This window comes from Pristis pectinata, chromosome 7, assembly GCF_009764475.1.
Source record: "Pristis pectinata isolate sPriPec2 chromosome 7, sPriPec2.1.pri, whole genome shotgun sequence".
Lineage (NCBI taxonomy): Eukaryota > Metazoa > Chordata > Chondrichthyes > Rhinopristiformes > Pristidae > Pristis > Pristis pectinata.
This window is the reverse complement of record NC_067411.1, coordinates 102659763-102676963: the sequence shown is the minus strand read 5'-3', so window position 1 is coordinate 102676963 and position 17201 is coordinate 102659763. Positions and strand designations below refer to the sequence as shown.

Here is a 17201-nt window from a genome sequence, read left to right as displayed (position 1 = left end):
TCTCATCAGCCCAATTATTCCCCAGGAGATTTTTACTGAACCATCATCATAACAAGCATATATTTTTCTCTGGGTTGTCAGCTCTGAAACTTCACTTGAATTTCAATTTGATATACAGCCACTTCAAGCTGTTGACTTACATATTTTAAATGAAATACCTTCTTCTCTATGCAAGAGACAGCATCAGAATGGGTTTCAATGAGTCTGAGAGAAAGTAGTTAAGTAGATGGAATCGCCCTGTGTTCAAAGTAGCTCGTTAGGTTTTTGGGCCCTGAATCATTTTTACAATCGTATTATTACATCACCACATAATTCATCATTTAAACGTTTTTAAGAAATGAATTTGAAAGTTAAATGTTCCTTTCACATCTCACGACGAATCAGGCAATAAACAAAATAGCGACCCTAGTTAACCAGATTCCGTGCAGCTCTCCGATTACAGGGCCATTGGCAAACATCAGGCTCAAGCATTGCCCACAATCACCCAGCAGGGAGCACTGCTGATCACATAGTTCAAAGAAAATTTGTCCTATTCACTCCCATTGAAGTGAGTTCTTTCTGTTTCACCTAGTTTGGAAGTTCAAAATAAGGGCACTATTAAACTAATGCTATTACAGTTTGTATCAGCATAGCTCAAAAACCATTTAGATGGGAGTCTTTAAAAGACAGAAGAGAGGTCTGAGTGTTGTCAGCATTGACGTGCTAGAAAATGGTCAGGAATCCATTCTATCTCGTGTGACGATGCAGCACAAGAGTCTGTGCCCCACTGCTGCCTCTGTCGTCAAAAGACAGGGAAACCATGTTCACAGAGGCTTCAATCGTTTGCTCACTTGGTGCATCAGTGGCAGAATCAGCCCTTTCACAATGTACAGTTAAACCCCTGCCAGCATCTCTCCAATGGCCAACATGGTAACAAAAACCTAAGCTACCAAGATGTCCTGACCCTCTATATGATATTGACCTCGTAAGCCTTCTCTATCTACCTGTCTTTCTGTAGAACCAAAGGAGAGAACCTCTTTGTTGAAGCAATAGATGACAAGAGCAAATGTATTATAAGACAGCATCATGATCTAACATCTTGGTGATCACCCTGTTTGTTTTTGGTGGGGGGTATTCATTGACACATTTCCTGAAAGCCAACCATGATATTTATTTCCAACTAACACTTCACGGTATTACTGACCCAGCACTAGATGTTGAGCATGATGAGGTAAATTTCAGGAGGACTGGGTCTACTGAAACCATACAACTTGAAGTTGTGTGCTTTAACGTGGTTTCCTTGGTCCAGTTCTCAATCACATTAGTGGCAGGCAGGTTCTACATCTCCATTGCTCATCCAGTCCCCAGCAGTGAGCACAGAGAAATGATTCTGCTGGTTCTCTTCCATATCAATAAGACCATCCAGTGCTTAAAAAAAAAATTATTAAAATAAGTTTTTTTTTGTTTTTGCTTTAACTGAGACAGGCATTTCAGCTCCAAAAGTCTTTATTTGTAATATACTGGATGTACAGTCTGATTGTTACTCTTTTGAGTTATGTCATTCAAAATGTTCATTAGAGATAACCTTCTCTATTGCTGCTGATAATTTTCCCCACGACTAACCCATTCCAAGGTGGAAGTAGACAGCACTGTACATCTCAATACTTTGACAAAGGTGAAGGATGCTTTCTTCTGTAGCACTGCAGAAGGCATGAGGTAGTATCCCAATGTAACAGTGTGATCCCTTCCATGACTGCAGGCATCTTCAGTAAATTATCATTCATTTCACTCTATAGTAATACCAATGGACATACATTACAGAACAGTAGAGAGTCATGAAAGTTTGGAAGCTAAAACAATGCTGTGACACAGAGGGGAAGATGTGCTGTTGTTCCAAAAATCGACAATCACCTGTGTCCTGGGTCCTGTCGTTTCTTTGTGTAGTCAGGCATCCTACCTGGCCACCCAATGGAATTGTGTTTTATTGAAAAATGAAGGATAAATCTAATGTTGGAAATCAGACACTTTTAAACTGTCAGACCTTGAATGTGTGCATACACACCAAACTAGGACAACACTTGGACAACATTTTAAACAATAAACTATTTTCACCTAACTGCTGGGAAAATGAAATTTTAAACACCACTGGAGGGTTTGAAATGGACTGGAAGTAGTGTTTGGTAACTTTAAGTTATCTTCAAGCTGTTTGATGATGCAAAGCAGTGGAAGAGGGTGGCAGTTACATTCAACACCCCCTCCTGCTGCCCCTCCGTGGACTCTGTCTACACTTCCCGCTACCTCGGTAACACAGCCAACATAATCAAAGACCCCACCCACCTGAGACATTCTCTCTTCTCTCCCTCCCATCGGGCAGAAGATACAAAAGCCCAAAAGCACGTACCACTAGGCTCAAGGACAGCTTCTATCCTGCTGTTATAAGACTATTGAACAGTTCCCTAGTACAATAAGATGGACTCTTGACCTCAAAATCTACCTCGTTATGACTTTGCACCTTATTGTCTGCCTGCACTGCACTTTCTCTGTAACTGTGACACTTTATTCTGCATTCTGTATTGTTTTACTCTGTACTACCTCAATGCACTGTGTAATGAATTGATCTGTATGAACTGTATGCAAGTCAAGTTTCTCACTGTACCTCGGTACAAGTGACAATAATAAACCAATTTACTTGTAACATGAACAGAAGTGTTAAACTCTGAATATATGACGTGGGCAGTAAGTGCTTCCCTTCTAGCAATGGTTTGCAATCAGCCACATTGCTTCATAATGGGGGGCTTTCCTTGACCAAGAGTTGCCAATAAAGCACCTTGTTTGAAAATCTCAATATAGGATACAATTTGGCTCGTAATCTCAATTTGTCTGGAAGTTACTAAACCAAAATAAAGGGCAACAAAAATGCTGATTGGATAATCTTTGTGGAACAGATTACGTGGGATTCTAAAACCCACTTTGATTTAAGTGCTCTGAGGGAGTTCTCCCACTGAGGAATATAAACCTGCAGGGGAGGGAGACTGCAGGATTGTACATTGTTCTCCTGTTCTCTCCTACATCACTGCTGTGTCCTAACCAACCCCACGTCCTCTTCCCATTTCTCAACCAGACGATGGGAAACTTCTCGCAAGACCACCATGAACAAGCACTCCCTTTCTCCTACTAACTCTTGTAGGGTGTCCAATAGGTGCTCTTACATGGAAGTTATTATTCTTAAGGGAAAATTTAAGAGAATTTCTGGAATAAATGCTGCTCGAGTATTGACAAGGTCTTGATGAACTGTCCCTGAAACTGTGTTTTAGAGGATTTCATCACAGCTATGGACCAGAAAACATGGTGAGTATCCTCTTTAGTAGCTCTGGAACTGAGATGTGCTGTTAACTCCCAAATAGTCGGTTACCCTTCGGAGAGAGATATTGCTTGAAGCACCAGCCACGTAAGTTCCATGCAGCCTCTTTACTGAGCACGAGCAGGAATCATAGATGTCAGCGTGCAACCAGAGGGCTGTGGCCATCTCTGGCTTCAACTTCTTTACCAAAATGATGTCTTGTGCCAGGTTTATGACAGTTCAGCTCAAGGCCACATCTCACCCATCTCAGGGGATCATCAGAATCCGAATATGCTGCTAAAATCAGCCCAAAAACTTTATAAGTGGGATTTGTACCACTACCAATAAATCACATGTGTAATTTTCTTTGGGATTTTCAAGTATCTTCAAGACTATTGTGCAGAGAATAATAAAACATTTATTGAAGTAGTAAATGCAATCACAAACAAGTTTTTTCAAGAATTAAAGTCAGATTACTTCATTAGTAAGTGTGCAGATGGCTTGAGATCAGCAAAAATAACTTCTATATGTTAACAAAAATACACTTGGACCTATTCACCGAAAAGGTTATATGTTATGATCTAAAGGTAATTCTTCGTTACACTGGAAATTTCCAAACTTCCCAACACTATGTCAAGTTTGGATTCACATTTCCAAAACTTGCATTGACACTAAATTCATGTGCAATTCTTTATACTGGAGCATTTTAATTTTGACTTTGTGCATTGAGGATATTTTCTGAAGAAATGGTTATTAAGCATTTTGGTTAATCCCAGTCTGCTCCATTTTATAGCACTTGATTACATTTCATTCTGAAAACACAAAGTACTAAAAATTTGCACATTTTCATCATACGTATATCTTCCAGTGCAATGCTTACAGAGGAACTTTGCTCAAACACTCACATCAATTGTACTTTGCTGCGAGAGGGGTTCTTGTTGGCTACAACATGTTGATTAGTAGATATTGCACTTAGGTAAAAACCCATGCATTTCATCAGTGAGCCAGTGTTAATTATTATTTCATAATCTGATTCATTAAGTCAAGTTTCATAAATGTTAAAGCATTTTAAAATATTTGACAACAAATCAATAGCAACTTTTGTTGAGGGCCAAGAGCATGTACCTTTTAGTATGCCAGGAAGGTTCTGATTAGGCTAAATAGTCTCTATAAATACAAAAAAACTGTGTAATAAAGAAAAAGGAAAGTGGACTGCAATTACAAGTAACTCACCCAGGCTTTTCTCTTTTAACAAAAACAGTACTTCTATCATCTGGAAGGCAAGGGGCAGAAGGCACATGAAAACAGCACCACATCCAAATTCCCCTTCAGTTCACACATGGCTTGGAAACATACTGCTCTTCCTTTTCTACTGCCAGCTCAGAATCGCTGGGACCCCTATCTTACAGCACTGTGAGGCTTCCTCCGCCTCACAGACAACAGCAGTTCAAAGCAACAGCTCACCAACATACACTCGAGGGCAATTAGAGATGGCAATAATTGTTGACAGTGCCAATGACAGTCTTATCCCCTGAGAAAACAAAGAAAAATGACTGATGATGTATCAATATTATCAATGGTAAATTATCTGACCTTGACAATTTGCTGCAATTCTGGTGGTCGAAATTAGTTCTTGGTTACAATGCTTTGGTGGAATTGTTAATGACATTATGAAAGTGTTATGAGATAATTCTTATGTATATTGTGTGCATTTCTCAGCCAGGACAACATTTGAAACAACAAAAGTAGTTTTTCCAAGGGATAAATTTGAAGCAGATGTTGGGCTGAAGAAATGGAGCACTGCACTGAGATTTCACCAGCAAAGAGATGCCACGAGGACTGCAAGTTGAATGGCTTCTTCACGTGCTATTATCTCCAATTTTTGGCTAAAGTATAGATTAATTTAATTATCCATTCAAAGTGAAGAAATCTGGTTGAAGCTCCAATCCGACCACTATCAAATTATTGATAAATGTGGTAAGTTTGCTTTTTAAAAAATCTTGATTTAAACAAATCCAATCAAAATTAAACACAATACTTGCTATCAATTTTAAGTTCACAGGCTGAAGGATGTGCTACAAATCATTAAATAGATTAGCTTTATTATTTTAATAATAGCATTGATGCTTTATGGGGATTCATCTGATTCTTTGGCACTATTTTGACAGGAGACCTGTGGAAATTCTGGAATGGAGACATGAACTATCTACAATTGTATTTATCTGAGAGTTTTGTGTTTGATATAAAGAGGTGATTATTATAGGTTTAAACAGTGAAGTATAAGACTGCAAGGCTATTGAGATGATACTGCAAAACATTGTGCTTCATGCCACATTATTAGCATTGTTTGGTAGAGTAGCATGATGTAGTATGGTTTTCAGATTTTAAAGTTTCGGTAGTCCACAAGGCAGTTTGTCTGGATCACCTCAACAGTTGCCGGTCCACCTGCAGAGAAAAGTCAGAATGATCAGCATTTTGACAAACAATTAGGAGTTTCAGTCAAAAGCACCTTCTCACCAGTAATTTCAATTTAGATAAAGTTTTTCTTCCCGAATCTTTGTTGCCATATTAAATGTCTTCCATCCTTTGCAATTAAAGTACCTCAAAGAATCAGAGTCACAGAGCACTGCAGGACAGAAACAGGCCCTTCGGCCCATCTAGATCATGCCAACCTGATCTTCTGCCTAGTCCCATTAGTCCCGTCTATCTGCACCCGGACCATATCCTTCCAAATCCCTCCCATCCAGGTACCTATCCAAACTTCTCTTAAATGTTACAATTGAACCGGCATCTACCACTTCCGCTGGCAGCTTGATGCCACACTCGCACCACCCTCTGAGCGAAGAAGTTCCCCCTCAGATCCCCTTTAAATATTTCACCTTTCACCCTAAACCTATGTCCTCTAGTTCTAGTCTCACCCAACCTGAGGGGAAAAAGCCTGCGTGTATTCACCTTATCTATACCCTTCATAATTTTGTATACCTCTATAAGATCTCCCCTCATTCTCCTGCGCTCCAGGGAATAAAGTCCTAACCTATTCAACCTTTCCCTATAACTCAGGTCCTCAAGTCCCGGCAACATCTGTGTAAATTTTCTCTGCACTCTTTCAAGCTGATTGATATCTTTCCTGTAGGTAGGTGACCAGAACTGCACACAATACTCTAAATTCACCCTCACCAATGTTTTGTACAACTTCAACATAACATCCTAACTCCTGTACTCAGTGCTCTGATTTATGTAGGCCAAAGTGCCAAAAGCTCTCTTTACAACCCTATCTACCTGTGACGCCACTTTCAAGGAATTATGGATCTTTAATCCCAGGTCCTTTTGTTCTATCGTGTGAGTCTTACCCTGGTTTGTCCTCCCAAAGCACACACCTCACACTTGTCTGCATTAAATTCCATCTGCCATTTTTCAGCTCATTTTCCCAGCTGGTCAAGGCTGCAAGCTTTGATAGCCTTCCTCACTGTCCACTACACCCCAATCTTGGTGTCATCTGCTAATTTGCTGATCCAGTTTACCACATTGTCATCTAAATCAGTAATATAGATGACAAACCACAAAAGATCCAACACCGATCCCTGCAGCACACCACTAGTCACAGGCCTCCGGTCTTTCTACTGAATTATCTGCTACCACTCTCTGGCTTCTCCCTTCTCATCTTCTTGAAAACGGTCACACAAGCTGGAAACAAGGAACGTGTAATGGTTACACAATGTTCAAAAATTATTTTCAGTTTTATTCCCTCAGAATATTTGCTTAATGTACTTGTTTAAAGTGATGTTGGTCCCGATTTGAAAGCTCTCCAATCTTCTATCATGACTTGGAGCAGTTTTCTCGTCTCTCCAGATGAACAAGAGGGAGGGAAGGGAGGGAAGGGAGGGAAGGGAGGGAAGGGAGGGAAGGGAGGGAAGGGAGGGAAGGGAGGGAAGGGAGGGAAGGGAGGGAAGGGAGGGAAGGGAGGGAAGGGAGGGAAGGGAGGGAAGGGAGGGAAGGGAGGGAAGGAAGGGAGGGAAGGGAGGGAAGGGAGGGAAGGGAGGGAAGGGAGGGAAGGGAGGGAAGGGAGGGAAGGAAGGGAAGGAAGGGAAGGAAGGGAAGGAAGGGAAGGAAGGGAAGGAAGGGAAGGAAGGGAAGGAAGGGAAGGAAGGGAAGGAAGGGAAGGAGGGAAGGAAGGGAAGGAGGGAAGGGAGGGAAGGAAGGGAAGGAGGGAAGGGGGACCATATGCACACATGAAACAACACAAGCACCTGTTCTAGCCACAACACGCCTTCCATAAAGAGATGCAGGGTAGCCTTTGCTAGAACCAGCCACTCACAATACCATCTTTCTGCTGGTGTGTCCGGCCAATCAATGCAGCGGTTAGTTGAGGCTGTACAGTGTGCTGAAATCACTGTGTCGTGGTCTGATATTTATTTTTGGGAGCTATCAAATTCAGTTCTCCCTCTCTGTAATTTCAGATACGGTATAACCCAATGATGCTTGCAAAAGTGGACCCACTGCAGTCCACGACTTCCATCTTATATCCCCGTGCCCACAGACATGCAAGTTATTCTCTCTGAAGTGTCCATTCCGTTCTCTTTTGAGAGCACTAATGGATTGTTTCCACCACCCACATGGGCAGTGAATTCCAAATCTTAACTACTGAGCAAAAAAGATTTTTTCACACCTTCCATGTATCTCTTGAACAAAATTTCAGATCCAATGTCCCCTGGTCCTTGAACCATTCACCAAAGGGAACAACTTCTTTCTATTCATCCCATTTAAATGAGTCAAATCTTGTACACCTCCATCAAATCTCCTCTGAACCTCTTTTGCTCCAAGTTGTCCAGTCTATTCTTATAGCAGGAGTTCCCCCGTCTCTGGAATCATTCCAGAAAATCTTTTCTGCACCCTGTCCTGGAGCTTTGCCCCCTCCCCAAACTGTGGTGACCAGAGGAGGAAAGAATCATAGATGTAGAGACATTCTGAGAGGGAATTCCACAGCAGTAGGGCTTGGGGAGCTAACGGTACACTCACTAACCAATGAGGGAGCTGACAGTACAGCCACTAACCAATGAGGGAGCTGACGGTACAGCCACTAACCAATGAGGGAGCTGACAGTACAGCCACTAACCAATGAGGGAGCTGACAGTACAGCCACTAACCAATGAGGGAGTTAATGGTACACTCACTAACCAATGAGGGAGCTGACAGTACAGCCACTAACCAATGAGGGAGCTGACAGTACAGCCACTAACCAACTCCATCTGAGGCCAATACAGTGCATTTTAAAGGTTCATCATGCTTGTTTTGCTTTTGTATTCAATGCCACTATTTCAAGAGTCCAAGATCCTGCATGTTTTTTAACCACTTTCTCTACCTGCCATGCCACCTTCAATTATTTATGCACACATATTCCAAAGCTCTCTCGTATCCTTTTCAGAACGGTACTGTCTAGTCTATATAAAGATAAGATTTCTTTATTAGACACATGTACATCGAAACACACAGTGAAACACATCTTTTGCGTAGAGTGTTCTGGGGGCAGCCCGCAAGTGTCGCCACACTTCCGGCACCAACACAGCACACCCACAACTTCCTAACCCGTATGTCTTTGGAATGTGGGAGGAAACCGGAGCACCCGGAGGAAACCCACGCAGACACGGGGAGAACGTACAAACTCCTTTACAGTGGCCGGAATTGAACTTGGGTCGCTAGCACTGTAATAGCGTCGCACTAACCGCTACACTACCGTGCCTGCCCTTATTTCTTCCTTCTGAAATGTATCATGTTGCACTTTTATGGGTTTCATATCATCTGCCACGAGGCCACCTTTCCATCAGTGTGTACATATCCTCTCAAATCATGGTTCACTACACTCGCAGCCTTTGTGTTATCTACCCTGTGATTCCAAGTCCAAGTCATTAATATATATTAAGCAAAGCAGCCGATCTGTATCAAATTTTGTATAAGAAATAGGACCCCTTTCAGATCTCATCTGTGAATTAAGTAGTTGTAGTATACGTTAGCAGATAGATGCTAAATGTTTACGAATGAATAAGAAATATGATATAGAGTGGTTAAGTGGCTACAAATCCAATCATGTTTATGGAGATTATAGGTTAGCACCACACAGTATACTTTACACTGGTAACTCGTCTTGCAAACTAGAATAATTCACATTAACAGAGGGTGGTGGTAGATGGAGCGTATTCTGCCTAGAGGTCAGTTACCAGTGGTGTTTGCTGTGGTCTGTTCTGGGACGCCTGCTCTGTGATTTTCATAAATGACTTGGATGAGGATGAGGAAGGGTGGGTTAGTAAGTTTACCTTTGTGTGGTGTTGTGGATAGTGTAGAAGGTTGCTGTAGATTACAACAGGTCATGGATAGGATGCAGAGCTGGGCTGAGAAGTGGCAGATGGAGTTCAACCCAGAAAAGTGTGAAGTGATACACTTCGGAAGATCGAATTTGAAGGCAGAATACAAGATTAATGGCAGGACTCTTAGCAGTGTGGAGGAACAGAGGGATCTTGGGGTTCACGTCCATAGATCCCTCAAGGTTGCCGCACAGATTGATAGGGTTGTTAAGAAGGCTTATGGTGTGTTGGCCTTCATTAGTCGGGGTATTTAGTTCAGGAGCCGTGAGGTAATGTTGCAGCTCTATAGAACTCTGGTTAGACCACACTTGAAGTATTGTGTTCAGTTCTGGTAGCCTCATTATAGGAAAGATGTGGAAGCTTTAGAGAGGGTGCAGAGGAGATTTACCAGGAAGCTGCCTGGATTGGAGAGCATGTCTTATGAGGATAGGTTGAGTGAGCTAGGGCTTTTCTCTTTGGAGAGGAGGAGGATGAGAGGTGACTTGATAGAGGTGTACAAGATGATAAGAGGCATAGTTTAAGTGGATAGTCAGAGACTTTTATCAGGGCGACAATGGCTAACATGAGGGGACATAATTTTAAGGTGATTGGAGGAAGGTATAAGGGGGATTCAGAGGTAAGTTTTTTTTACACAGAGAGTGGTGGGTGCGTGGAACGCACTGCTGGCAGAGGTTGTGGGGGAAGATACATTAGGGACATTTAAGAGACCCTTAGATAGACCCATGAATGATAGAGAAATGGAGGCCTATGTGGGAGGGAAGGGTTAGATAGATCTTAGAGCAGGATAAAATGTTGACACAACATTGTGGGCCGAAGGGCCAGTACGGTGCTGTAATATTTTGTGTTCTATGTTCTAACAGATTTATTCCTGTAGTCACACAAACCTAGATATTCCAATTGGCCTTTTATAAATCAAGTACTTAAGTGTTTGGAATAAATAGATGCAGGGTAGCACCAGAGTAAATATGATCAGAAATCCTGAGCATTACACCCAGAGATCATACTCACTTAGTGGAAAGTACGTGTTCTGTCCAATATCTTCACGTGCAGCCTCAATAGCACGCTTCACAGCAAATAACGTTGCACAGGACATACACTGGGGAGGCTCACCACTGGCCTTAGAGCGAAGAACACCCATCGGGTTGGGAGCATTCTTCAGCAGCTCGATGTTGAAACTGACAGGGATGCTCTGACAAACAAGATACGAAACAGATTATCTCAACAAAATAGCATTGCCATGTTTTGCAGCTGCATTCAAATTCTGAATGGCCTTGATATGCCTTTGTCCTCACATCTGTGCCTTCTAGTTCTGGAATGACAGTTTCCTTTCTTTAGGGCAACAAAAATGTACAGCTCGCTTTTCCAGTCTAAAATCACTTACACTCATTTTGCAGAAATTTACAAAAGAAAACAGCCAAATTGGGAAAATTAAAAATAGAGATACATAGATGTGTATTTCAATTTTTTCTCCTCGACCAGCCCATGTTGCATTCCTGATACACACATACACTGTGAATGCTGACAACCTACTGAAACTAGGAAAGAAAAAAAGCCACATACTAGAAAATTAAAGAGCTCAACTCTGTTCAACCCAAGTTAACTCATCAGTGGAAATAATGGAATAAGTGACCTGATGTTTCCTTTCCACATCCATAACCTCCAACATTATCCTAATTCATGTTGTATGGTTTAAACTAGACCCAATAACAGGAGCTGGGACCTTCCTTGATAGAACGGTTCTGCACCTCCTCATGCAGCACACTGAACCAGAAGAGTCAGTGGAAAATCTAACCTTAAAATGGTTTTAGACAATTTTCCATTCATGAAATTGTAAAAGGCCACAATTGCAAAATAACACAAAGATCCTGGTGGAATTGGAGAGCTTAGTGTGAACACGTAATTCTGGCACTTAAACGTTGTAGCCGCTATTTAAAGGAACAGCTTGACTGTTGCTGAGGGAAAGGCTGAAGAGGGCTGACGGTACTCCACTCTCACATGGCGAGAGAACACTTCTGCAGGGACATTACACAGGAATCACAAACTCAAAGGTACTTCTAACACAGGTGAACTACATTCTACATTGTACAAAAATTGAGTGAATACTGATCCAAACCGTTGAATGATACAGGAACAGAAAAACACAAACAATTCAGTAGGAATTTGCCAGGGTAAATACTGCTAACAAGATGCAAGTGTAAATTTTTATTACTTTTTGTACAATGTTTTTCCTCATCCCATTAAACTGGGAAGCTATGTGCAAACCCTCAGAAAACTGCTCTAAGGGCCACATGTGTGCCAGTTAGCTCTCTGGATGCATTCAGAAATCATTTAACTTTAGGGGCAAAAAGAAAATTTGCAGGATTCCTATCCTGCTAAAGACTTCTCGGAGAAAATGTTTTCTGTCTGGTCCTGATCACCTCTTCCAGCTCATTGCCCACTATGATATCCTTTGCCACACATTTCACAGCACCAGCAAAATCTTGCCACTGTCTAACTAGTGGCACCATCTAACCACTAACTAAACCACCACCTAAATCTCCACCACTCAGACTGCCTCCAGTTCACCCTAACTTCTCAAAGGGCAAGTGAGAATTAGAATAAAGTCAGCACTCAAATTGTACCACCATAAAGCCAGCCATACTTACTTACTTCAAATTCATGCCATAAACTTGCCCAGTTTAAAACTTTTGTCAATTAAATTATTTAAATCCTGCCTCAATAATGTAAAAACACAGATTCTAAATTTAGTGTTGTATAAATACCAGCAGGGACAAGATGGGCCAAAAGGGCTGGTTCTGTGTTGTATACTCAATGAAATTTAGAGTGAACCTCTGAGACCCACATGACTCAGTGACAGCCTCGCAACTAGAAGGTCGTGGTTTGAGGTCCCACTCCAAAGTTTGAGCATCAGGTATAAGCTAGCACTCCAGGAGTGCTAAATTAGTTGGCCTTGTGCTGACACTGAAAGTAAACTGAAGATGGGAATAAGCTGAAGTTCCAGATGCTGAAAAACCTTTATCACGCTATTATTTGTTACTCTTTTACTTCAATGCCAACTACTTTGCTTCCACCTTTAAATCATCTGTTGTGTGACTGTCAGCACTATGCATAGTCTATTTTTAATCTATCTACCCTATCAGAATCACCCCAACAAAACATGCAACTGAAGACCCTGTGTTTGAATAAATCTTACTGATTTTGGTTTTTAAAACCTCTTTAGTAGAGCAGAAACATTAAGGTTCATACTTCATTTCCCCTTTCTGAATTTACAATGCGTTCTGGCAGTAAGGAATTATTTGTGTGGATAAAAGTGAAATATTTTTGGATGGATTAGTCCTTAAATAATCCAAACTGTCACTTTGACAATGGTTATAAAAATAGTTTCAATTTTTATTTTATATCTACAAATATATTTATTAATATAGATTTCTCCTATCTCTGACAGACGTTCTGGTCAGGCAAGATTTACTGAAAGGCATGATGAGTTTTGAACTATTCAATGTAAAATACAACATACTAGTTTTAATTAATCCAAAAGGATTGGCTGGAAACCTGCATGAACCAACCACTGAAGGTGCTACATTATAAAAAGCATCAACAAAGAAATGGTTAAGCAGGCTGGTCAACAATGGCATGCTGAAAACAGTCTAACTCAAGAGACTGTCCAGAAGGGTTAAAGATCTGACAGCCCGGATACCCTGAAAGTCTTTGAGAAAACTCTGTAAGAATCAAGAGCTTAACATCAATTAGCTTAAACATGGGAAACACACTCATGACATCGGTGGAATATTAATTCAGCCATCAGAACAGGTTGTTTGGAATGAGCTGCATCACTGAGTTGGTCACTGCAGGAATCTTTCTCTGTCAAACATGCTAATAAAAGCAATGATTAGAAATGCAACAAACAGTTCATTCCTTGCTTTGGACTCTGCCCTGAAGAGAAAGGAGTATTTTTTTTTAAAAAAATGCAACAGCTGGATTGAATCTTCTACAACTTACAAGAACATTTACTGTCAACTCCAAATTTACCTTGCTGAATGGTGGTTTGTAATCCCATGTCCCTGCATTCAGGACAGCCCCAGTCTTAGGATCATAGACCATCTCCTCCATCAGCCAATATCCCATGCCCATGATAAAAGCACCTTCCACTTGTCCAATATCAATATCAGGGTTCAGGCTGCAAATGACAAAGGGAATCAAGACAAACAGAACAATGAAAACAGATTGTTTACCCCGGAGCAGCAAACAAAATGCTGCAGGAACTCAGCAGGTCAGGCAGTATTTACCCCAGGTTATTTAACTCACTCCTTTCACAGAACTTGGCTTTAAAATAATTAGAACATGACAGCACAGTATAGGCCCTTCGACCCACGATGTTGTGCCGACATTTTATCCTGCTCTAATATCTACCCAACCCTTCCCTCCCACATAGCCCTCCATCTCCCTATCATTCATGTGGCCTTGCATTCCAAGTACAAATTACTGCAATGTTATAAAGATAAAATATAGGTCAGGGAAGAGTTGAGGAGAGAGCAATTGAAATAATATTTCAAGTTAGTGCCCTTGAAAGATTATTGCTTGGAAAAGTTAACTCCATTTTCCCTCTACAGCTGCTTCCTGTCTTGTTGAGAATTCCTAGTGTTTTTGTTCTTTTATCAATTGGAAGTAACTACATTTCAAAAAGAGTCATAACTTGATGGTGAACTGGTGTGGGATGAAGAAGTGGTCCATCAAGAGAATGTTAATTCCTTTTTTTCTTTGTATCAATGCCTCTGACAGCATCCCAAGCAGTACTGGCAGATAAATAAGATGTTACAGATTTAGGAGGCACACACAACACCCCCCACTATCCTCCATTCACAGAGGTTTCTCTTGTGCTTATGAAGGAAACAGTGCATGAGCAACAACATAAGCACTGCTCAATTAGGGGGTTATTGTTGTAATCTTTCCTACAACAATCTGGCGATTTTAGACTAGCTCAACTATAAGGGAGGAATCAGTGTTCGGCAGTTAAAATTAAACTTTCGAACAACTGGCCATAGGCAAATTTCTACCTAGCTTATTGTTTACATTTTACCGGCTGTTGTTCTACAGAACCAAACTTAATCATACAGTGTACTCCAGAAAATTGGCAGTGGTGATTATTGCAGATTTTATTCTGTAATACAGACAAATTAGATTAAATTAGAAGAATAAAATAAGCACCATTAGTGATAAGAGTCTTTGAGAGAATCTCTCTCAATAAAACTAGACCATCAAAACTGCTTTTGTGCTGGGTGGGGTTGCTTGCATGGTCTGACACCCAGTGAATTAAGGCAAGGCATACAAAATGTCAGATGGAAGACGAGCTAACTAGGGTGCAGGAGATGAAGGCAGGATTCACAGATGGATCTTTACTATGCTCTCAGCAAGGCAAAGAGGTGGAACTTCCTTTAAATTCATTTTTAGGGACGTAAGCACAGCTGGCAAGAGCAAGCTTCATTGCTCATTTCTAACTGATGTTGAAGTGGGTGGTGACCAGAGGCCTTCCTGAACTGCTGCAGCCCTTCTGGAGGAAAGGATTCCCAATAACACTACTGAGTCGGGATCTCCAGGCTTCAGAGCCTGCGGCAATGAGGACCAGTGAAATGTTTCCCAGGATGGCGGACAACTTGAGGGGGAACCTGTAGGTGCCGGTGTTCCCATGCAGCTGCTTTCATTACCCTTCTGGGAAGAGCTTGTGGATCTGGGAGTTCCTGTTGCAAATGTGTGAGGAAGTAAAGTGCAATTTCAATTACCAAGGCAGCAGCATTATGCTTCAGGGATGGGGGAGGGGGGACGGGGGGGGGGTGGTGGGGGGAGTTATGGCAACATGCAAAAGAAAACAATTTTGTCATAGAGCAATACAGCACGGATACAGGCCCTTCGGCCCAACCAGTCCATGCCGACCACGGTGCCCACCCAGTCAGTCCTGATTTCCTGCGTTCGGCCCACATCCCTCTAGGCCCCTCCCTCCATGTACCTATCCAAGTGCTTCTTCAATGACACTATTGTACCTGCCTCACCCACTTCCTCTGGCAGCTCGTTCTATATACTCACCACCCTCTGTGTGAAAAACTTGCCCTTCAGGTCCCTTTTAAATCTTTCCCCTCTCACCCTAAACCTGTGCCCCCCTAGTTTTGGACCCCCCTACCCTGGGGAAAAAGAGTGTTACTGTCCACCTTATCTGTGCCTCTCATAATTTTAAACGGTTCTCTAAGGTTGCCCCACATTCTCCTACATTCCAAGGAATAAAGACCCAGCCTGGCCAACCTCTCCCTGTAGCTCAGGCCCTCGAGTCCTGGCAACGTCATCAGAAGTAGAAGGTTACTGCCCAGCATTCTTGCAGTCTTCAACCACTCATTCAAAGAAAATTGTTTTATCCACTGATCCACACAGAGTGGTGTTTTGAACAATTGAATAACCCGAGTGCAAAAATAATGAGCACCTTATGTAAACCTTATGGAAGAGTGGTTAACCCCCTAATATTGTCACAGAATATTCATTCCAGTGGACATTTTTGTCTCCTACCTTTCACCACAATCAAAAAGTATATCCACTTGGGTGATCTGGTTCTCTCCAGTGAGAATGTCAACCTCAGCCTCTGCAACAGTCACCCCATACGAGTTATACTGGGGAGCATCTTTGGGCTGTGGGTCAGGCCACACCCTGTACAAATGATACCAAAGAGAATCATTAATTAATGTACAGTGCAGATTACATATTCTGATCACACTTATGTAGTGGTGAAAATACAAAGCATTTCTGATTTTGATTAAAAATTAAATCTTTTGAACTATCTTGTGAAAAATATAGGACGCATTTTGTACCTGTGCGTGCACACACACACCACACCACGTGCACACCACACACCCCATACCATGTGCACTGCACATGCACACACCGCTGGACTGTGTCCAATTATTCACTTAATTTGCAGTTGAATGGAATGTTTACAAAGGGTGAAATGGAACCAGTTGAGAGGAAATGTAAGGATGGGAGGAGGACCATGCATACAATCTGTGTCTACGTCTTTGACATACCACTGTGGGGAAGTCAGGAACTTCCTATAGTTGGAGGATAGAGTGGAGGCAGAGGTCCATCTAGCTATTCTTTTGTAATTTCCAGTTTAAAATAAATCCGGTATTAGTTCTTTGGCACTGAGTGCACACACTGACAGGCAAGTGTGGCTGGTACCAGGAGAAAACATAAATACATTAACCATCAAGTCTCTAGAAACATGAATTTTAGATATTATTTTCTCATTAACTTCATACATTAATTACTATGTTTATACATTTCACCTTTAGCTCAATAAATCGTTGCATTCACAGCAACACTGTAGGAAGGCGACTGATTTTCCACCAGGTGCCAAAAATAGTACATTGGAAATTGTAAACTTACTTAGACACAGCAGCTTGAAGATAATCAGTTAGAAGTGGCTGTGTGTAGGGGAGTAATTAATGAAGATCTGTACATCTAGTGCCACCTCAGGATATTTCAAAGTA

General features: G+C 41.6%; 1 protein-coding gene across 1 annotated transcript in view; it reads right to left on the bottom strand.

The window, feature by feature from the left end:
- Positions 1 to 3741: 3741 nt before the first annotated feature.
- The window catches only part of LOC127572866 (xanthine dehydrogenase/oxidase-like), a 123245-nt gene continuing 109785 nt past the window's right edge, over positions 3742 to 17201 (bottom strand). Inside the window, exons 27-30 of the mRNA XM_052020560.1 lie at positions 16225 to 16362; positions 13705 to 13852; positions 10684 to 10864; positions 3742 to 5764 (exon numbers count right to left, since the gene is read on the bottom strand). Coding sequence (XP_051876520.1) covers positions 5697 to 5764; positions 10684 to 10864; positions 13705 to 13852; positions 16225 to 16362 — 535 coding nt within the window. The 3' untranslated portion in view covers positions 3742 to 5696. The remainder of the gene's footprint in view (positions 5765 to 10683; positions 10865 to 13704; positions 13853 to 16224; positions 16363 to 17201) is intronic.